This window comes from Eulemur rufifrons, chromosome 8 (genome assembly GCF_041146395.1).
Source record: "Eulemur rufifrons isolate Redbay chromosome 8, OSU_ERuf_1, whole genome shotgun sequence".
NCBI classification, from domain to species: Eukaryota; Metazoa; Chordata; class Mammalia; order Primates; family Lemuridae; genus Eulemur; species Eulemur rufifrons.
In genome coordinates, this window is record NC_090990.1 from 122,118,905 (window position 1) to 122,141,650 (window position 22,746).

A 22,746-nucleotide genomic window follows, 5' to 3' on the forward strand; every position below is an offset into this window, starting at 1 on the left:
AAAATATTTATTCAGTGTCTGTCATGAGCATTTTAAAAAACAATCAGGTGTCTTCCCTATTTAACACCCTTCAGTGTCTTCTAAGGTAAGGAAAAATTATTGAAGCTAAGGAGAAGTGCTAGTTACACAATATTGTGAATGAACTAAATGCCACTTAATTATATGTTTTAAAATGGTTAGCTGTATGTTATGTGAACTTCACTTCAATTAAAAAAAAACTAAATACATTACATAATCCTAGAATGGATTTTATATTGGAAGAAAAAACAATGTTAAAGGACATTATTGGGTCAATTGACAAAATTGGAATGTGGACAACAAAGTATTGTATCAATGTTAGACTTCCTGAAGGTGGTAAGTACACTCTAGTCTGGTTATATACGAGAATGTTGTTATTTTTAGGAAATACAGAGTAAAGTATTTGGGGGTAAAGAGTGTGATGTGTGCAATTCATGTTCAAATGCTTCAGAAAAAATATGTACATACAGAGAAGACAAAAGATATAGCAAATGGGGCAAAAGGTTAACAACAGGTGAAATTTGAGCAGAGCACACAGTGCCTGTCACTCTTTTATTTCTTTCACACAACTGAATCGCGTTATGAGATCATCCCATTAGCTTATTTACCTGTTGTTTATTGTCTGTCTCCCATTGTTAGGATGTGATCTCCCTGAGGCAGGGAGTCTTTTACTCTCCTGGATCCCCAGTTCTAGAATGATCCTCCCTAGAGGCACTCAGTTAAGACTGGCTGAGGGACAGAAAGAATAGGCAGTGCGAGGTCCTGGAAAGGGAAATTAAAACGCATAAAGGAGCATAGACCACCTCATACCCTTGCGCCCCACCCTCTCACCCCAACACACACACACACACACACACACACTCACACCTGGCCCCCTTCTGGGCATGCCGCCCTCCCTTGGCTTCCCTGTTCCCACATTCTCCCTGCTCCCCTCCCTGACCTCTCTGGCCAGTCTCCCCCTCCTGTGAGGGCGTTCTTTGAATTCTATCCTTACCCCTCTCTTTTTGTTAGTTCGGTACTCTCTCCCCAGTTGTTTTCATTTATTCATTTATTCCCCAGCCTTCATGTGCATATGTGCGCACGTGTGTGTGTGTGTGTGTGTGTGTGTGTGAGATCTCCAACCCTAACCTCACTCTTAATTCCAGACCCATAGACCCTCAAACTGAACACAGCTAGAACGTCATGCATCATCCTCCCTCCCCAACTGTATTTCCTCCATCAATGGCGTCATTCCTGTCTCCCTCACTTCCATCACTATCTCGCTTAGGCCCCATTTCTTCAACATTTTTAGCATTTGCCTTCTCCTTGCTGCATCACTTGCCTGGCTGTATCCATTCTCACCTCTTGGTATTCCACTGTTATAGCTTTCTTACACAGTCTTCCCTATTCTATTTTCTCACCTCCCCCATAGGCTGCTTCCAGTGTTACCTGTCTAAAAATAGTTGGCTGGATTACTACTATTTTCTCTTCAGAAACCTGTGATCTTTATTGTCTATAAAGTCCTGTCTTCACAGTATGCTGTTAAATGCTTTCCATGCTCTGCTCCCAAATGGGGTCCCTAGATACGTCTCCCACAGTGGCACTCCAGCAGGCTGGGCACCACGTGTTAGCCACACTCATTCACTCACATGCAATACTTCCTCCCCTGTGAAGCCTTTCTGAATCTACCGAGTCTGAATTAATTGTTCTTCTCTGTTCCCACAACATGTTACTCTTCAAGTCATTTTCGCTGGTGTTATGGTTAATTATGCCCCTTGAGGGCTGGAAGCACACATTATTCACATTTATAGCCTTCATCCGACAAGATGCACAAAAAGTCCATAATAAATACATCCTGTATTGATATGAACTCTCTGATGCTTCCTGTTTGTGCCCAACCACGTGGCACTCATGTACTGCCTGGCAGTCCTGCTTTTTATATACGTGACTTATGTCTCCAGGAAATGATAATTTGGTTATGTTCACCTTTATATCTCCACCCCATCTACCACAGCGGTTGCAGCTACCAAATGCTACTTGAGTGAGCGAAGGGATAGATAAATAATGCATTTTAAAGTACCAGGAAACCAAATTACTGGGTAAATTTACTATTCAAACGTCACCATTTTACATACCTCTTTCTGATAGTAGCTGTGTCCTAATTAGTCCCCCACAGAACGTGTTTGTACCTGAGTGTAGGGATGTGGAGGTGCATACAACTATATGTTACTACGTGCTGTAAGGTAGATACATCCTGATGATCTGTGAATCAAATTTTTTGTAAAACCTTATATCCTATGGAAGACATCAATAGTGCCAATCCTTTTTGTTGGGCAGGGTTGGGGTGGAGGGAGACAAAACATTTTTGAGTACATCTAGACTTTCATATATCAGTTTTACGTAAAACAAGGTATCCCAGAATATTTGGTTAGCCAACACACATTTCTGGCCACCATTTCTCACATGAGATCCATCTCAAAGATGATTAGAAAATCGAACCTTATAAGACAGGATAAGGACTCAACTTTCCTTCCCTTATTCTCCTACAGAGAATTTCACTAAGCCAACAGAGGAATTAAAAACATTTAGTGACCATTGTGAGGAGGGACTGAAATCAGTCTGTAACCTTGTAAGTGGGGTCAGACTGAAAAACCTGTCACCACCAGCATCATTAAAAGGTAAGAAAATTTGACCTGGTATTTATTTTCCAGTACCTAGACTCTACTATTGCTTTCTCTAGGATGACTGTCTAAAAAAGAAACAAGAAAAATAGGTTGGTTGTTTGTTTTGTATTGCCTGAGGCAGTAGGAAAGTTCCATGGTAGGCTTGGCTTTTCTTCTACTTAGAAGCCACCTTCTCCCTGTGCATATTCTGGGGTCTGATTTGAACAAAGGTTTATTCTGCTATATACAGGAATGAGGTATAGTACATTTGGAATTAAACAGAAACCAAATAATGAGGGAGAAAAAGCTAATACTGAGACATTTTCTGCTTTTATGAGAAATGACAGACCAAGGGAGTTTATATCAAAGATATGTTATTAGTCTTTTAAAGAAAAATGACTTTCAAGGAATGTTCTAGTATGCATTCAGCTCCAATCCATGCCATCCATAAGTAACTTTAAATGTCTAGAAGGATGACCTCAGGGTACCTGAAGTTTCTCAGTCTCCAAAAGAGCTTCATTTATGTTTCGTTCACTGTGTCTACTAAAGTAAGAGGTAGATTAGCTTAGCTTCTACTGAGTTCTATGGGGAAGTTGAGAAGTTCAGATTTTGTCCCTAATGTAAGGACATCCTGGTCAAAATGTCCAGGAAGCCACATGATCTATGATACTCAAGTTTAGATGAGAAGTTGGGATAGGAGCTATGAAGTCTCTGGAACTTAGTCATGGCATAGAGATGATAACGTACATCATGAGAATGAGTGAACCTCTGGGGTAGATAGAGAGAAGTGTTATTGCTAGGGGTTTCTAGGAGAAAGAGGAACCAGGGAAGAAGATAGAAAAAGACCAGCTGGGGAAGTCAACAAAGGACTCCTATATGGTAGGCCCTGCTCCTCAGACTACTGTGGCCTGCAGTGGCCTCTACTCGCCTCATACACCTTTGTCACACTTTAACACAAAACCAGAACACCATGAAATCAGTCCTTTTTTTGTCTGTCTGATCATTGTGCCATGTGTCTTTTTGGACCATAACATCTCCATCTTTTATACTCTCAGCACAAGTGCTATCTATGAATTGGATGTTAAACAAATACTTCTTTTGACTTAGTTCGGCTAGGTTTCTGTGAACAAGAACTGTAGAGCAGGATGGCTGTCCAGTCCACCTTGGGAACGTATTTGATAAAGACAGATGCCTAGTTTCCTACTGTGTGGCTTTCTACCTGCAGAAATCTCTCTGATCCAGCTGGATAGCATGAGCCTTTCCCACCAAATGTTGGTGAGATGTGCAGCCATCACTGGCCTGACCTTCACTACAGAGCTGTTGTTTGAGATTCTCCCTTGCTGGAACATGAAGATGATGATCAAGGCCCTGGCAAGCCTAGTGGAATCTAACGTTTTTGATTGTTTCCGGAGTGGCAAGGATCTCCGAATGGCCCTGAAACAGAACGTGGCCTCATTTGAGGTGCATTATCGCTCCTTGTCTCTGAAGCCCAGTGAAGGGATGGGTGAGTAGTAGCACCTGGAAGTGACCCATATTTCCTCCTAAAGGCACATCTAGAGAAAAGGATTGATCTATGTTAGGTAGCAGGAACTGACCTGTCGCTCACCACCTGGCTGAAAAACCCTTTCTCTTCTCTCTAGCTCATGGCGAAGATGAACAGCTTCGTGAACTGGAAAGCGAGGTGATCGAGTGCCACATCATTCGATTCTGTAACCCTATGATGCAGAAAACAGCCTCTGAGCTGTGGCTCAAAGACCACAAGAAAGCCATGCACTTGAAATGTGCGCGCTTTTTAGAAGAAAATGCCCACAAATGTGACTACTGCAGAAACGGGGACTTCATTCCCTATCACCACTACATAGTGGACATTCGGCTCAACACGTTGGACATGGATACCATTAAAAAGATGGCTAAGTCCTGTGGATTTGAAAGTAAACTTACCATTTTTAATTAATCCTAACTATTCTTGAGAAATCTGGAGACTGAGATCTAGAAGGAGTGGATCTGGACCTTAAGGGTTTCAAGTCCCCTGAGGGCTTGGGCACAAAGAATGATGAGACTCCAGCAGCACAGGACACTGGGGAAGGGGAGCGTTGGGAGTGCACCTGCAGCTAAGTCTAGCAGAGCCAATATCACCACGAGGCTGCCAGGGAGGGTTTGGGGATAGGGGTTCTGCCAAAACCGGGTGCAACCAAAGCTCAAATTAAAATGTCCCACTTAATTCACACCAAGGGATGGAATCCCAGGAGCCTGGAGGATGTAGTCTGACATAATGAAGTGGGAGCAAAAGCAAAATCCACCAGGAAATGGTGTTTTTGGCAGGCAAGAACGTTATTGCTTTGTTGGTCTAGTTTGAAATAGGCTCCAATGGAAACAAAAATCTGTTATTTCCTGAGTCTTGGTCCATTTCAAGGATGGACAGCCCTCCTGGGCTCTCTCCTTCAGCTTCCTCCTTCTACTTCATCAGTGACCACTCTTCTCACTCCCATATCTTCCAGGAGTGTGTTGAAGTTTCAATCAACATTTCATTTACTCACTCAACAAATATTTATTGAGTCCCTATTATATACCAGGCACTGCTCACTGCCGTAGACACCTGAGATACATCAGTGAACAAAACAGCATTCTATTGGGGAAAAGTAGACAGTGGTGAAAAAATATATAATAAAGAAGTATCGTTTGTTATAAATGCTACATCCCCTGGAGAAAAACAGAAAAGAATGTTGGGCAGGGCAAGGAGGATTAGGAGTGCAAAACCACTAGAGCAGGCCTCCCTGAGAAGTAAGATTCACATAGGGACAGAGGAAGTGCGGGGTTTTGTTCTGCGGGTGGCTGGGAGGAGTATTCTAGGCAGAGGGGATAGCTAGTACAACCACCCTGGGTCGGGAATGTGATCCCTTCCATCCTAGGCATTGTGGGTTTATGCTTTGAAAAATCATCTTTACATCATTCTCTGAAGTATAAGAAAAAAATAAAATAAAATCATCTTATTCTCATTTAATGGGTTAAAATGTCCTGATCCTGGGGAGACAGGAGAAGAACACAAGAGGACAGTCTGACACCTTGAACCTAAAGTCTCATTTCTAGGTCTTTGGAAGCATGGGGTGAGCAGGTGATATCTTTGCTTTTCTCTTCTGAGAACCTACAAACATTTTGTATCTTCTTCTTCTTCTTTTTTTTTTTTACTTTTACAGATCCTCCTTATATTAGAGAACTCTTAAGATAATATATGTTTTGTAAATGGAGAAAATTGAGAACCAAAAATAATATCATTCCCACAAGGGGTAAAGGATATGACAAGGAACATACCTGTATACCCTGACTCTATTTGCTTTATCTATCCATTTGCATTTGCATATCTATCCAGATATCATTCTATCACCATTACAATTTTAAGCATAAAAAATATACAGGATGTTAGAGGAGGAACAGTATTTTGTTTTTAGTAACTGATTTCTTCTCAAACAAATGTGCATTAATGCAACAACCATTTACTGAGCATCCATCATGCCAGGTAGTGATCTAGGTACTGGGGCTATATTGGTGAAAATGATAGATATGTGGAAGCCGACAGACAATAGACAGATTAACTAATAAAACCATCAAGGGGCCTTGTAGACCTAGAATTTCATTGTACATGTATTGGAACACATTGGAGAGGTATTGATTAGAATTAGTATTGGCTACATATAATAAGAACCCAACTAGAGTGGCTTAACTTTATTTATTATTAAATTTATTAAATTTATTTCTCTCTCATGTCAAATGCTTGTCTCATCACTAGGACTAGCATGGAGGCTTCATTATCGTCAGGGGTCTTGATTCAAAACAGCTCCTGGAGGTCCAACCATTATGTTCACATTTATTGCCAGAGGAAGGAGAAAGAAGCCAAAAAATTAAAGGGATCCTCCCTCCCTTTTAAGGAATTTTCTGGGAGTATTACCCAATATTTACTCTTACATCTCATTGGCGAGAACTTAGTCACATGACGAGAGCTAGTTGCATTGTCCAGCTGGAGAATGTAGCTGTCCTGTATAAAACTGAGTTCTATTACTAAGGAGAAGAAGGACAATGGTGATTGGGATGGGAAGCCAGCAGTTTCTGCCACAGAGATCTGAATAATGTTTTTAAAAACTTACTGTGCCTTATCTAGATAAACAGATTGAAAGGGAAAGAACAGCAGGGAGATCAGTATTTTGCAGTTGTCCAGATAAACTTGGTAATGGACTAGGGTGGTGCTATAGTGAAAATGGACAGAAGAAGATGGATTCAGATAATTTGGGGGCACACTTCTTCTGTTGAGCCTAAGAACACTGATTTGTACAAATGCCCCCTGTATTTTTGGAGACAAGATTTGATTTCAGAAGTCAAATAAGGCTTTGCCTTAAAGAAAAAAATAAGCATGTTAGTTCGCATATCAAAAAGCTGCCTCGCCTCAGGAAGGCGTCTCAATGGTCAGTAACAGCTGCATTCAAAGTGACAGTCATAAGCTGGGCCTTATGGTTCTCACCTGTTTTGAAAGACAAGGCAGGTCTTACCTAGAGTCATAGGTTGCCAGAGCTGATCAACAAAGGCCGCTGGAGATGAGAGCTGATCAAATAGATATGCTAAGAGCTGATCAAACAGATATGCTAATGCCCGAGCGGGCCCAGACGGAACCTTGCGGTTAAAGTAATTAGCACAAGGCACAGCTCATGTTGACTTCTGAGATCATCTCTGTCTCCAAAAATACAGGGGGCATTTCTATAACTCAGTATTCTTAGGCTCAACAACACTCAAAGTTGGGAACTTTCTCGTGGATTGAATGGGGATGGGGTGAGAGAAAGAACAGAATCAAAGCTGCGTCCCACGATTTTGGCTTGAGACAATGGATATATGGCAGTGATAGTTGCTAAGACAGGAAAGATGCAAGTGGGTGTAGGTTTATGGAAATGAGATTAAAGAGTTCTGTTTGAACCATGTTCATTTTGAAACACCTGTTATGAATCCAAGTGGCAGTTGCCGAGGAGGTATTTGGATATACGGGTCTGTAGTTAAAGTAGATGTCAGGGCGCAGAGGGATAAAATTGAAAGTCATTGGCATATAGATGGAATTTAAAGTCATGGACAGATGAAATCACCTAGGGAGAAACTGTGGATGGAGAAGGGAGTCCAGGACCACACTGAGGCTTACCCACATTTCGAATGTCGGTAGAGGAATAGAAGCCAGCTAAGTGGGCAGCCAATGAGAAGGAGAGCCAAGGGAATGTGTGTTACAAGAGCCAGGGAAAAGAGAGTGGTCACTTGTCACTTGCTGCTAGAGGTGTAATAAAACGTAGGTGAAGATTTACCCTTTGGATTTGGCAAGATGATGGCCCACTGGTAACCTTGACAGGGGACGTTTTAGAGGAGTAGGGGGACAGAGGCATAGTTCAATATATTCAGCTTTTATTCACTAAGGATACAATGAATTGTAGTCTAGGAGAACAGGTGGACAAATTGATCGCCATATGGTGTGATAAGGACTATGATAGAGGTCTGCACAGAGTTGATGGGTACACATGAGTTTGGGCACTTATTCTATGGGGCAAGGGCACAGAAGGCTTTCAGAAGAGGGTGATAACTTCGTAGATGTTCAAACTACATTTCTATAAATTAAAAGATCTATGGAGAAATGCATTAGCCTTGGAGCCAGAAAACTGACGGTCTAGTCCTACCTCCACCACTGACGGATGCGTGACCTGAGACAAGTTCCTCCCGTCTCTAGGATTCTTTCTTCTTCCTGAACGGAGAAATGGCTGGATTAGACGATCTCCATTTGTTTTCTATTTTAAAATCATTATGGAATTTTCTAACCTGTTGAAGTCTGGTTAAACTGAAGGTTTTAAATTCAAGATTCTCTGCCCTTTAGTTAGCCTTTTGAGGGTATTTAGTTTAAGTATCTATGTATTTCTCTGCTAGGAACTGATGTCACCTTCTTCAGGATTGTTAACTCACAATTTTAGTTATTGTAGGGTAAATTAGTCAGGATAATGTTATTAGCTATAACAAACCCCAACATTTCTATGGGTTAACACAATAGAACGATAGTTTATTTCCTGCTCACGTAATAGACAATGAAAGTGTTGACAAATGGCTTTGCACACAGTTAGTAAGGGACCCAGGCTCCTCCCAACTTGTGGTTTTGCCATTCTTTAGGTCCTTAGAATGATTTGTTTTCTTGTAGAAGGACAGGATAGAGAGGACAAATAACCATCTCAGCCCAGAGGTGACATATATCACTTCTGATCTAATTTCATTGTGAGAACTAATTACGCGACTTCACCTAAGATGCAATGGGGACTGGGAAGTGCAGTTCCTGGCTGGGCAGCAACAGCTACATATCGTGAAAAGGGAACAAGAGTCTTTGGTAGATCCCAGATATCTTCATTATAGAGAACATTTCAATGATCCATACAACTAATCAGTTTATTTATTTTCTAGCTGAAGCAGAGATTACCGTTTCCAAAACAGACTTTCCTAGGATATCTGGGTCATTTTCTGAAAATGTGAGGTATGGATACATATAATTGTGTGGGAAGTAGAGCATAAACAATTGTCATTAAATTCAAAACACTGTTAGGATCATTTGGTCAGTAGTTTTGGCCTCTTAGGTACAAGTGGGAAAAAATGGGAGGGGGGCATGCATGGTGAGTTTGGACAGAAGTATCCATATTAGGTTTTAGTACCTTGCTCTTTTATTAGTTTTTAAAGATACTTTCGTGTCAAAAGCTATACTATATCTACAAGTTATTACTCCTGTTTATTTCTGCATTTGGACAGTCCTGAAGAAGTAAGAGAAAAGATCTTGAATTTCTTTGACATTATTATAACAAAAATGAGGACAGCTGAGGAAGACATCATCCCTCTGGAATCTTGCCAGTGTGAGGAAATCCTAGAGATTGTCATTTTGCCTCTGGCCTACCATTTTCTGGCTTTGGGAGAAAACAACAAAGCCTTATATTACTTCTTAGAAATTGCATCTGCTTATCTCATCCTGGGTGATAACTATATGGTAAGCTGTTGCTACTGAGACTCCTCCACCCCAGAGAGACTCATAGACCGCAGAGCGAGAAGGGAAGTTCCGTGTGCCTTTTCAGCTCTTCGTGTTCTTGACTCCTGCCACCACCCCTTTCACTTGAAAATCAGTTACCCAGAAGGGAAATGGTCTCAGATTGAGAAAACACAGGTGGAACAAATTGTAACTGGCATTATACCTTATTGAAAGTATGGCCACCTTTAGAAACTTGCCATGAATAATCTGCCAGTCTGGGAAGTAAGGGGTCACCTCTCATTCCGAAATCAACACAGAGAGGACTTTTAGTATCAATGCTTCAGTTTTAGCATAGTCTTCCTCAGTAAGGCCCCAGTGGCATTTGCCCTCTGTTGTCCCCCGTGAGCATAAAATACCTCTATGTCTTCCGATGGGTGCAATTCTCACTGTAATCTTGTGATCCCAAAGAGGCTCACCCACTTCCATCTTCATGCGATTTGTGCTGGATTATCACACACACCTTTAGACCACCAAAGCACTAGTGAATGTTTCTCCAGGATAGTTATAAGGTTCCAGGGCAACATGCCCCGAGAAACAGGGGGATTTGATACACACAATAAATAAAAAGAATTTACTGCTCAGTAAGTTAGAAAGCACCAAGCTGAATACAGCTAAATAGAATTCTTTACTGTACCTATTTCAGGGCCTTTTATATGCTAAGATACATATAAATCTCCAGAGGATAGAAGCAGGTAAGGGTCAGGCTAGGCTGAGGCATACTGTGTTTCTCAAACTTATTTGCCCTTAGATCACTTTTCGTGGAATAGCTGGCTGGACTAACCTTCCCCGAACTCACTTGAGGAAATGTTTTTCTGGGCTGAGCCTCCTCTGACTCCAGCCAGCTTCAGGAAGAGTTGAACACACCTGAGTAGCCACGTCTCTAGTCCTTCCTGCCCACACGGGTGGTCTCGTTCGCATTTTACAGCTGCTGTTGATCGCAGCAGCCTAGTCAACCCTCATACCTTAGATTTGCATAAAATTTTTAAATTAAACTATTAAAAATGTGAGGGGCCGGGCGCGGTGGCTCACGCCTGTAATCCTAGCACTCTGGGAGGCCGAGGTGGGCGGATCGTTTGAGCTCAGGAGTTCGAGACCAGCCTGAGCAAGAGCGAGACCCCATCTCTACTAAAAATAGAAAGAAATTATATGGACAGCTAAAAATATATATAAAAATATTAGCCGGGCATGGTGGTGCATGCCTGTAGTCCCAGCTACTCGGGAGGCTGAGACAGGAGGATCGCTTGAGCTCAGGAGTTTGAGGTTGCTGTGAGCTAGGCTGACGCCACGGCACTCACTCTAGCCTGGGCAACAGAGCGAGACTCTGTCTCAAAAAAAAAAAAAAAAAAAAAAAAAAAATGTGAGGAAGCCCAGATTTTCTAAAGTATTTATGTTAAGCATGAAAGTCCCCCACATATTTCGTGCACATTTGGGGTGATAGTGGGGACGTGCCCAGCGAGTCCCAGCAAGGGGAGGCTTAGGTGGCCCCGGGGGCCAACTTTCTAAAAGCTGTGCTACCCCAGTTCATTCCACGTGGAGCGCTGAACGACCAGGAAGACGATGATTGGAGGCCGAGCCCTGGTGCAAGGGCCCTAGGATGTGCCATTCGCACCGCTTCTCCATCAGAGAAAATCTGGTGGGCCTGGTGCTGGCAGCCAGCTCATCGTGTCTCCCTCTTTCTGCCTCCCACACACATTCCTTATACCTCATGAGACTAGAAGGGATTGCCTCATCTTATTTTACCCTTCAAGTCTGATCTTGCCTTGGCGTTCACATATGCCAAGATTCACCTGTCTAATGACTTCAGGAGGTTGAAGACGAAGTGAGGTGAACTGCTTAGGGCCTTACCTTCATCTGCCACCTCCCAAAGATGGCCCTGGCAAGGGAAATGGGAGTGATTCATCACTCAACCCCAAAGTAGAGACCAGCTTCTCAGAGATGTGGGGATGTTGTCTCAGGGGCAGTGGGGATGTTGTCAGAAATTGGGAGGTCAGGATGGAATTACCCTGGGGAAAGGTAATTGCCCCGGGGGAAACTTCAGGTAAGGCAACTTATGGGATAGCATAAGGAAAGGTGGAGATGTCTAGATTCATCCTCATGATTGAGCGATCCTGCAAAGGTTGGCATGAAGGGGGAGCTTTACCACATCCAGCTCCTGTCTAGAATTAGGAAACCCATTCTAATCACTGGAGGTGGTAACTGGAGTGGCTCCTGCTTCTCTCCCTTCAGTAGGGTCTGGGACATTGGCCCCTCTGTTGTTTTAATCCCTGACAACTCAATACTTTTCTACTCTTTGGGCTGGTTGCAGGCATACATGTATTTGAATGAGGGAGAGAAGTTGCTGAAAATTCTCAAGAAACAAAAATCTTGGAATCAGACATTTGAGTCTGCCACCTTTTATAGCCTCAAAGGTCAGGTAAGAAGCCATTACAGACATGAATTAATCTGTGATTTGTCTTAGGCCTTTCCACTGAAGTCATCCCTATACTTCCTACTTCCTGCTCCCATCTCCTGCCCCAGATTCCTATCCAAGACTCTAGAACCCCAAGCCCCTGGACTCGAACCTCTTGCCATGGCTTACCAGCAGCAAGATCTTCCCTGTCCTCCAGGTTAACATCTTTATATTTTTGCAACAACCTCTAAAATTGAACACGAGTGGGTGAACGTTTCCTCAGAGGCAGATGCTGCCCGACTGCCATGCTAAGTCCTAGCCCTTCAACCATCCTTCCTGCGTGCATTTGCTATTATGCCAGCCAGGCACAGAAGGGTTTTATTTCTGGGCCATAAGTTACTTTTTTTGATGACAGTCCCTAAAATATGTATTGTTGAAACCTACTAAGTCCAGAATCATTGCTTTTCCTCTTTTCTCCTCTTCCCCTCCCATCTTCCTGGAGGTCTGTTTCAATATGGGCCAGATGGTGCTTGCCAAGAAGATGCTGCGGAAGGCACTGAAGCTCCTCAACCGAGTCTTTCCTTACAGCTTAATCTCCGTGTTTCTCCATACCCATCTTGAGAAAAACAGACACTCTCGTTATGTGCATCAGCAGGCCCAAGAGACCACCCCTCCAGGGTAAGAGAAGGAGCTGGGGAGAGCCGAGTGTCTCATCTCATTGCCCAGAGGAGAGAGACCAACAAACACATGACCCAGCAGTCAGCCCCCAAGCCTGAGCCTGCAGGGGGCGCAAAGACTCCTCTTTGGCTCAGAGCACTTACCTAGTGGGGGAGGTGCTCCCAGGCCAGGGCTGGGTTGCCCCCAAGCACTTTACAGGCAGCTTTTGTCAAAGGCAGTTCAGATAATACAAACATAAGGGACCCCTTTGCAAGGTGAGTTCCAGTGCACCCCGTCCGGCCGTCTACGTTCTGACTGGAGCCTGGTCCACCTGCTCCTGGAGCCCGAGTCACAAGCCCCCTTCCATTCAGCGCTAAGAGGCTGGGTTCTGTCCCTGCCTCACAAAAGAATAGCAAGCCCCAAAGACATCTGCCTAAGGACAAAACTCCCCACCCATCTGTGTGTCTCGATAAGGACGTGGATTACATGGGGGTATCCACTGGTCAAAACTGTACTGTTAAGATTTGTGCGTACGTACGTACATTTTACATATAAAAGAGCTGTAAAGAATAATAATGAGGAGGAAGAAATAGTAAGTGGCAGATGAAATAAGAATGTTGATAGTTGTTGAAGCTAGGGTTATAGAGCAATGGGCTCGCTGCCTGGCTCTCACAGAAACTGATATGAAACTACGGCACTGGCCTTTGAGAAAAGGAAGACTTTAGTGCAAGGCCAACCAGCAAGGAAACAAGAGGTGCAACGCGAATCTGTCTCCCTGATTTGGGGTCTGGAACGAGTTTTAAGGGATTGGAGGGCAAGGGAAAGTATAAAAAATGTTGGCTTGGCAGGGTCTGATTGGAGACTTCAAATTTGACTGTTTTTGGTAAGGTGTGTTGAGGTGGATTTTAGCCCTGGATTTTCCCGGCCAGCAGACCCTGGTTTCTGCGAGGGTTCCTGCGTTCGGGTTCCAGTCATGTCCTGGTCTTCTTGGTTCCACAGGGAGGAAATGTTGGCTCTGGGTGTTGTCAGAGGTCAAAGCTTTTTCTGTTGTGCATGCCTGGGATACATGACTTGCAGTTTGGGCTCTGTTGTACCTACAAGGTAACTTGATATCCCGTAATCAACAGAGGAGGGCCCGTTGTTTGGGCTGTTCCTGCCGTTACAATTACGCTAGGTGTTGGGCTCCTGTAGCTCATTATACTCTTTGGCTTGCTGCAGGGGTGTTTGAATTTTTCCATAATAAAAGCTTTAAAAAAATCCCATCTATTCAGCAATTCACACCAACGGAGATGCCACCTCGTTGGGGATCTGGAGAGCTCACAGAGGACATCTCTGCCATCCTGGGAGAGATCAGTAGCAATATTCCTACAGGTTCGGCCTAAGATACAAACATCTGTTCTTATGAGCAAGTGACTACAACTCTTTCGCAACCCCTCCAAAAACTCCCTTCGTTAGCCTCTGAAAGTGTTTCCTTCGACGTGGGGGATTCTGAGGCAGAAAGGAAATGAGCTGAAGCTGAGCTCCTTTCCAGGCTGCAGGTGGGCTCCTGGGACTACTGGGCTGCTCGTGGGGGCGCAGGAGGAAGGGGCGGGGAGACGTTCAGCAGAGATCTCTCTGAGAGTAAGAAGGAAGTAGTCTTTGGGGCACATATAAGGTTGCCATAGGAAATGCAGGATGCCTAGTTAAATTTGAATTTCAGATAAATGATGAATAATTTTTTATCACACATATGCCACAAACTAGGACATACGCATTCTAAGAAAGTATTAGTTTTTAAACTCAAATTTAACTGAGAATCCTGTATTTTCATCTGCTGAATCAGATAACCCTAGTTTGCAACCACATTTTGTAAAAGGAATAAAGAAGTACCTGCGCAAGAAGAAAAGGTAGAAAAGTGTTGAAGAGGAAAAAGCACAGCACTATTGGCTTAAAATACCTGCAGGTCAAAAGTTCCCGTTTCAAAAATCAGGACGATAAGAAGCAACATTTAATGTCTGAGTGTCTATGGCCCTTGTGAATGCTCCATATTAGAAATGATTTTACCCTGCTCTTGTTTCCTTAGAACCTTTAAAAAAGGTTCATTTGCACAACCGACTCAATGTCGTCCACATCTCAACTAAAATACCCGCAATTCTTCAGCATCATCTCATACCTCTTTCCTCCTCCCTTCTCATCTTTATTTTAAAGCCTACCTTTTAAGAAATATTTCTAATTACATTTTGTTTTCCTGGTTTTGTTACATTACTAATACTGCAGCCATATTACGGAGGTCCTGTTTTTTAATCACACGCATAGCGGATTTTTGGCTACATTATCAGTTACACGGCCTGTTGAGACTTGTGCTGAAAACCCAAACATTCTTTGTGGAAGGTCATCCATCCTCCCCTTGAATGCCACCTCCTGCCACATTCCATCCCACTGTTGGAGTGTAATTGTTTAAAATGCTCAATTCCTGGCCGGGCACGGTGGCTCATGCCTGTAACCCTAGCACTCTGGGAGGCCGAGGCGGGAGGATTGTTTGAGCTCAGGAGTTCGAGACCAGCCTGAGCAAGAGCAAGACCCTGTCTCTTCTAAAAAAAAAATAGAAAGAAATTATATGGACAACTAAAAAATATATATATAGAAAGAAAAAAAAATGAGCCGAGCATGGTGGCGCATGCCTGTAGTCCCAGCTACTCGGGAGGCTGTGGCAGGAGGATCGCTTGATCCCAGGAGTTTGAGGTTGCTGTGAGCTAGGCTGACGCCACGGCACTCACTCTAGCCCGGGCAACAGATTGAGACTCTGTCTGAAAAAAAAAAAAAAAATGCTCAATTCCTTTGTTGAGCTGAGACCTAGTTCCTAAAAGCAGTGTGCCTGGGGGAAATACCACGTTGGACTGGGCAGGCTGGAGGTGGGCGGGGCTTGAGTCCTGCCACCGCCACCTTCCGGCTGTGTGACTTTGTGTTAATTACTTAACCCGAGTCTGACCTTCCCTTCGCCATATGTAATATGGGGTTCATTATTCCCCTCTTTCTTGTAGGATTGTCATTAGAATCAAATGTGGTGAATGACATCAGTGTGGTTTTTAAATAGCTTCATTAAACTGGCAATTACCTGACATGGGACAGGTGATGAATGTCTTAATCATCATAAAGTAGGTGTCATGGTCCCCATTCTACAATGGAGAAAGCATGCTTTGTAAAAGTTAATGTGCTCGTTAGCCAGTAACAGAGTCAGGCCTCGAAGCCAAGTCAGTGCTGAGTCCCAAGCCCACGGTGAGGACACTGGGTACCTGTGCTCCCCTAAAGCATGGTGGTGATTATACCTTCTATGTTCCGTTTGTGTTTACCTCGTCTAACAGGAAGAAGAGGCTAGCACAACTTCACCGGCAAATCGCCTGCTTCTCCCTGCTGTGGCAGATCTATAGCTTAAATTATTTTTTTCACTACAAGTATTACGGCCGCCTGGCCGCTATGATGCAAGTGAACACCGCACTGGAAACGCAAAACGATTTCCAGGTAGGGTGTTTTGGTATCTGCTCTTTCAATTTCTGAATCTCCTTTGGAGAGAAAAGCCTAGAGAAAGCCAACTGGGATTCAAAATCACGAGGAAACAACAAAAGCCTTTCTGAGCGGATCGTGTCCCCGAGGCCAGCAAAACACCCCAGGATCTCTTCACGCTCCTAAAAATTATAGAGGATCCTAGGTAGCTTTTATTTATATGAGCTGTATCTATTATCATAGAAGAAACAAAAGTAGAAAATTAAAAATATTTATTTTAAAATAAAACTAATAAGCCCATTACATATTAACATAATTAACATTTTCTTTTTTTAAAAAAAGACCTTTATTTTCTCAAACAAAAAATGTAATGAGAAGCGTGGCCGTGTATTCAATTTTTTGCAAATATCTATGTCTGGCTTCGTAGAAGACAACTAGATTCTCCTACTGCTCCACCCTTCAATCTGTCGCAATATGACGTATGTCGCGTCAGGAAAACTCCACTATATACTCATGAAAGAATGAGGGTGAAAAAGAAAAATGTTAAGGACAGCTCTTTTAAAAGTGATAGAATCATAACGCACATAAATATGAAAAGTACATGTTCAAATATTTTATTTAACTCTCAGTGAGAGAATCAGTAAGCTGTTACAACTAGTTCCAAGGAGAAGTCAATTTACTGAATGGATACAAAACTAGTCTAGTCACAGGGCAATGATTATTTGTATTCCACTGAACATTGACCTTTTATATGAAAATGAATTATATCGTTTATATTATTACCAGTTTTCTACAATATGCTGAGTTGTAAAATTGTCAAGAGACAATGAAGGTAGAGATAACCTTGACTGGTGAGCTAGACAGGACAACCACTAAGTCTTTGTTTCAGCCCATTTCAAGGTCTTTCAATATTTTTCTGTCATAAATAATGCCACAATATTATTAAACTAGCTTTGATCTTGTGTGCTCTCTGAAAGGGTCTCAGAGACCTCTAGGGTTCCTGGGGCCAACTGGGAAAACCACTAGTCTAGCTCATAAACTGGGGAGCTTCTGATTGGATGAGGAAGACACCAGGAGACAAGATCAAGAAATTAGTAAGTTAAATCCAACTCATCTAATGAGAGTGACCTGGCTCCTTTATAAAAGTACATCAATGTGGGTCTCTTTTGGGGCAATAACTTCCTCCTGGAGTCATTAATCATCAAGTAGCACTGTAAATGTTGGAGGAACTTAAATTCCTAACCAGGAGTCTGTCCCTACCACTAGTTCCTTTCAGTAGATCCAGGCTGGCTCTCCCAGTATACATAGTATTTGGGTTTTTTTTTTTTTTTTTTGGTTTTTTGTTTTTTTGAGACAGAGTCTCGCTCTGTTGCCCGGGCTAGAGTGCCGTGGCGTCGGCCTAGCTCACAGCAACCTCAAACTCCTGGGCTTAAGCAATCCTTCTGCCTCAGCCTCCCGAGTAGCTGGGACTACAGGCATGTGCCACCATGCCCAGCTAATTTTTTTCTATATATATTTTTAGCTGTCCAGATCATTTCTTTCATTTTTAGTAGAGACGGGGGGTCTCACTCTTGCTCAGGCTGGTCTCGAACTCCTGACCTTGAGCAATCCTCCCGCCTCAGCCTCCTAGAGTGCTAGGATTATAGGCATGAGCCACCGCGCCCGGCCTATACATAGTGTTTTTAAAGCCCATCGAGATTTGGGCCCCTGACTATTTCCCATCCTCCTCTCCTGACTCCTTGTCACTAGGAGCCACAAGTCCAGCCCAGCCACATGGGCCCTCTTTTGGTTCCTCAAACAGAGAAATTCAATCCCAACTTTGCACTGGATCCTTCTGCCTGGAGTGTCCATCTCCTGCCCCTACTGGCCTACTCCTTATCAGCGCGAAGCCCATCTCCTCAGTGAGGCCTTCTTGACCACTTAATTTATTTATTTATTTATTTTTTTATTTATTTTTTTTTTTTTTTGTTGAGACAGAGTCTCACTTTGTTGCCCAGGCTAGAGTGAGTGCCGTGGCGTCAGCTTAGCTCACAGCAACCTCAGACTCCTCGGCTTAAGCGATCCTACTGCCTCAGCCTCCTGAGTAGCTGGGACTACAGGCATGCGCCACTATGCCCGGCTAATTTTTTCTATATAGATTTTTAGTTGTCCATATAATGTCTTTCCATTTTTAGTAGAGACGGGGTCTCGCTCAGGCTGGTCTCGAACTCCTGACCTTGAGCAATCCACCTGCCTCGGCCTCCCAGAGTGCTAGGATTACAGGCGTGAGCCACCGCGCCCGGCCTTGACCACTTAATTTAAAGTAGCCACCCATTCATTGTCTAAACTGTCACCCTATTTTAATAGGTCTGTCCTATTGCCATTTGACATTTTCTTGTTTGTTCCTTCATTGCTTCGTGGTGTGTCTCCCTTGCTATCCCGTAGACCCCACGGGAGCAGGGACCTTGTCTGTTCTCTTGTCTTGGTCACATCCTGAGCACCCAGAACAGTGTGCCTGGCACATGACAGGTGCTCCGCAAATATTTATTGAATAAAATGCTTAACTTTTCCTCCACATTTGTAGCTGTACCCTAAAAACTGTGGTGGAGTTGGGATGCAGGGGGGAGGATAAAAATGGAAAAGCCAAGTTGGAAAGTGAATCAAGACACTTATTACCAAGATGGCGGGGGCTGAGGGCAGAACAGCAGGGGAAGCTTTCACCCCGGTGTTCAAAAGCAGATGAGGGCGTCAGCGTAGGAGAATAGAAAGATGGAGACGGAGAGCCCAGAGAGTGGTTTCCAGGACTCTCCCTACCTGCGGTGGCACCACTGGTAAAGCCACGTAACCTCCAGACTTTATATTTTCCCCATAAAGTGAAGCAGTTGAACTCCATTGTCTTGGTCCAAATCCAAGAAGTCCCTTGGCTTTATTGCAGCCTTGGATTCCTCATTTGCCTAACAATTCTCTCTCCCCCACCACCATTTCTGGCTATCCTTCCCATCTGGTAGCATTATATGCAGCATGTTCTAAACTAGGAATAAAGTAATTCCCTGAGATAGATTTTGTGGTTTAACAAGTACCCAGGGAACTGCTTTTAACACAGATTTTGTAGACTGGTTATTTTTTGTGATTTGAGGCATTCCAGGAAAAAAGTTCCTACTCTAAAATTCTTCCCCTACCCAACTGCCCCCAAAACCCAATACTTCTATCATGAGAGATTCTAAAGTTCTCCTGTTTGTATTTTTCAAAGTAGTTTTCATGTGTTCTGTTGCCATTTTTATATACAGAACCAAACCACTCCCTTAGAAGAAGCTATTTTCTTCTTATCCTTCTCTAAGCATTTATATACCGAGGGAATTTTATCATTTTAAAGAGCTGTTCAAACAGTAACCAACTTTTCTAAATCTCCAAATTAAGTTTAGAAGTAGTCCTTAGTTTGTTTTTAAAGCAAACAAACCAAACCAACCTACCTTTTTTTGTTAAATTATACAAGTAACACATGTTTTGTATGACAAATTGAACACCACAGAAGTGCATAAGGCCAAAAAGAAAGTCCCTCTTCACCCCCAGATCCACTCCTTCAACAAATAGGTAACCATTATTTACACTTCAGAGTGCGTCCTTTCTGCTATGCAATCATAGATCCACACATATAAGCTATTGCTTCTATTTTTCACAGAAATTAGAAGTTTTATATTTCATTTAAGTACTCCATGAGCAAGGGCCACAGGGATTGTCCTGGATGACTTGGTGAATAGGCGGCAGAAACCCAGTTCGATCTCTGTATCTAAGTGCCATTCCCAAGCTTACTAAACGGATGTTCATATTTACTGGCAGACATTCAGTAATGTCCCAGGGCTTTCTGCTTTGGGTTCCACCTCAGTCTTGCCCCTTCTCTCCTCTCCTCTGCCACTTCAGATCATTAAGGCTTACCTGGACTATTCGCTGTACCACCACCTGGATGGCTACGAGGACGTGTGGTTCAAATACGAAGTCCTGGCCATGGAGCAGATCTTCAACCTCCCCCTGAAAGGCGAGGACATTGAAATCGTGGCATACATGGCAGATACACTGAGCTACATCAAGCTCTTAATGGGACACCTGGACTTGGCCATTGAGTTAGGTAAGGGCTGGCTGGGCAAGGAGGGAAATGAGGATACAAGTAAAGCCCCCAAATACGCTGGAGTTGTTTTCTTCCCAGGCTCTCGAGCCCATAAGATGTGGTCACGGCTCCGGAATCCCAACAAGTACTATATGGTCCTCTGCAGACTTAGTAAATCGCTCTTCTTGAAATGCAGGTAATTATCTTAAAGCATTTTCCAATGTTAGCAGGAAGAGGCCATATTATCACTTTAGTCTGGCTGTAGGGTAGGGAAGGGAGTACTGTTTGCAGGAAGATGATTTAACTGATAGTCATCCTTCAGCTTTGGATACCGAGGCTTTTTTAATAGAATTCTTCCAGGTGCATCCTCTCTGATCTGGTTGCTCTGGCCAATGACCAGAGGGGAGTCAGACAGTCGTCCCCACTGTGGGGGTCGGCTGCCACCCCTGCCAAGTGGAGAGAAAGGAGAAGGGTTACCAGGGAGGCAAATGCCCAGAGAATAGCAACCAGGACTTGAGGTCCAGGCCGATTTGGCCTGACTCTGGTCACCCTAATATAGAGACACCATGAAAGAAAAATTTGAAAAAAAAAAAACAGCCAGTTTGAGATGTTCCAGTCCTGAGTAGAGGTGGGTTGCAAGTCTGCTTAAGAGTTGTATTTGGGGCCGGGCGCGGTGGCTCACGCCTGTAATCCTAGCACTCTGGGAGGCCGAGGTGGGCGGATCGTTTGAGCTCAGGAGTTCGAGACCAGCCTGAGCAAGAGCGAGAACCCATCTCTACTAAAAATAGAAAGAAATTATATGGACAGCTAAAAATATATATAGAAAAAAATTAGCCGGGCATGGTGGCGCATGCCTGTAGTCCCAGCTACTCGGGAGGCTGAGACAGGAGGATTGCTTGAGCTCAGGAGTTTGAGGTTGCTGTGAGCTAGGCTGACGCCACGGCACTCACTCTAGCCTGGGCAACAGAGTGAGACTCTGTCTCAAAAAAAAAAAAAAAAAAAAAAAAAAAAAAAAGAGTTGTATTTGGTTCTGAATTACTGCGCAGGATCAAAACTAGACCAGGACTGACCTTCATCCTCTCCTCTCCACTGCTGTATAGTGCCACCACCTTCTCTCTTCCACAGATACAAGCAATTGATCCAGGTGCTGGGCTGGCTGTGGGATCTTTCCATAGCAGAAGAACACATCTTCAGCCAGGCATTTTTCTACTCTATCTGCTTGGATATCATGCTTTATTCTGGTAAGAGTGGCTTTGGAATGTAAAAGAACTTGGAGATGTGGTGCCTATGCCGGTGTGTTGTGGCAACTGCCAGGGCTGGGGCTTTGGGACCACTAGGTTTCTGGTGGGATGGAGTTATTATAGGACAGGGATGCAGAGAGCCTAGTGGTGTGAGCTGAGGAGCTGTCTAGCAGGTGCAAAGATTAAAAGGGAGCAGCAAGAAGGGGAATGCAGTCTGGAGGAACCTGTTGGGTCTAAGCTGCCAGTTATAAACTGTCAGATAACTTTACACATAAGTGATAGTTACTGACATTGTCTTACCACGTGCCTTTTACTGGGGGTGTTTAATTTTTAGCAGGATGTACTTAGAGCCTGCATGCTTTAGAATGAAGGATTGGATTGCTAATGGTGAGAGTTCCAGGCTGGTAGCTGTTAGTGATTTGGAAAACAAGTTCTTTCCCGATAACCTTCCAGTGACACCAAGTAGGTCACTTGAAGTGTACACATTAAACTAGAGGGACCAACCTGGGGATTGTTTTCCTCACATATGATTTTGAAAGGGGATGCAAATATTACTGCCAACAGGGGAAGCATGGGTGGGAAGACAGAAGCCCTAGGCCATACCAAGGCCAACTCCCTGCACTTTGGCCAGGAAGGGGTGGTTTAAACCCACCTGCCTGGTCTAGACCATGGAATTATGTATGCATAACATTCCACAATAGCTGGGACTCACAAACACAGGGCAATTCAGTTACATGCCTGTTGCAATCTATGGGACCCTTTGGATTCATGAAGTAACCAGAGACTACTCTCCCTGCAGTGGGAAATTCTGCCGGGAATGGATAGTCTGAAAGATGATCACCCACCCATGAGCAAATTTCACCCAATTCTCTCTTTTAGGCTTTGTTTATAGACCATTTGAAGAATGTTTGGATTTCATATCCCAAAACGACGACAACAGAATCCTCAAGTTCCAAAGTGGACTCCTCCTGGGACTTTATTCGAGTGTAGCTATCTGGTAAGAATGTATTGCATATCACTAACTCCCCAAGGTAAAAATGTAGAATACTGAAGAAGAGTTCTATAAAAATTTTGTTTAAAGAAAGAAAAATGTTCGTAATTTATACCTGAGACAGCTTAAAGGCATCAGAGAATATGGGCCTGAAAGAGACCTTAGGGATCATCCC

General features: G+C 43.5%; 1 protein-coding gene across 1 annotated transcript in view; it reads left to right on the forward strand.

Annotated features, from left to right (window-relative positions):
* ADCY10 (adenylate cyclase 10) overlaps positions 1-22,746 on the forward strand; it is a 72,349-nt gene that overhangs the window by 39,670 nt on the left and 9,933 nt on the right. Inside the window, exons 19-30 of the mRNA XM_069480897.1 lie at positions 2,547-2,675; positions 3,886-4,164; positions 4,301-4,591; positions 9,123-9,192; positions 9,462-9,693; positions 12,038-12,145; positions 12,624-12,799; positions 16,120-16,276; positions 20,156-20,360; positions 20,439-20,535; positions 21,465-21,580; positions 22,460-22,577. Coding sequence (XP_069336998.1) covers positions 2,547-2,675; positions 3,886-4,164; positions 4,301-4,591; positions 9,123-9,192; positions 9,462-9,693; positions 12,038-12,145; positions 12,624-12,799; positions 16,120-16,276; positions 20,156-20,360; positions 20,439-20,535; positions 21,465-21,580; positions 22,460-22,577 — 1,978 coding nt within the window. The remainder of the gene's footprint in view (positions 1-2,546; positions 2,676-3,885; positions 4,165-4,300; positions 4,592-9,122; positions 9,193-9,461; positions 9,694-12,037; positions 12,146-12,623; positions 12,800-16,119; positions 16,277-20,155; positions 20,361-20,438; positions 20,536-21,464; positions 21,581-22,459; positions 22,578-22,746) is intronic.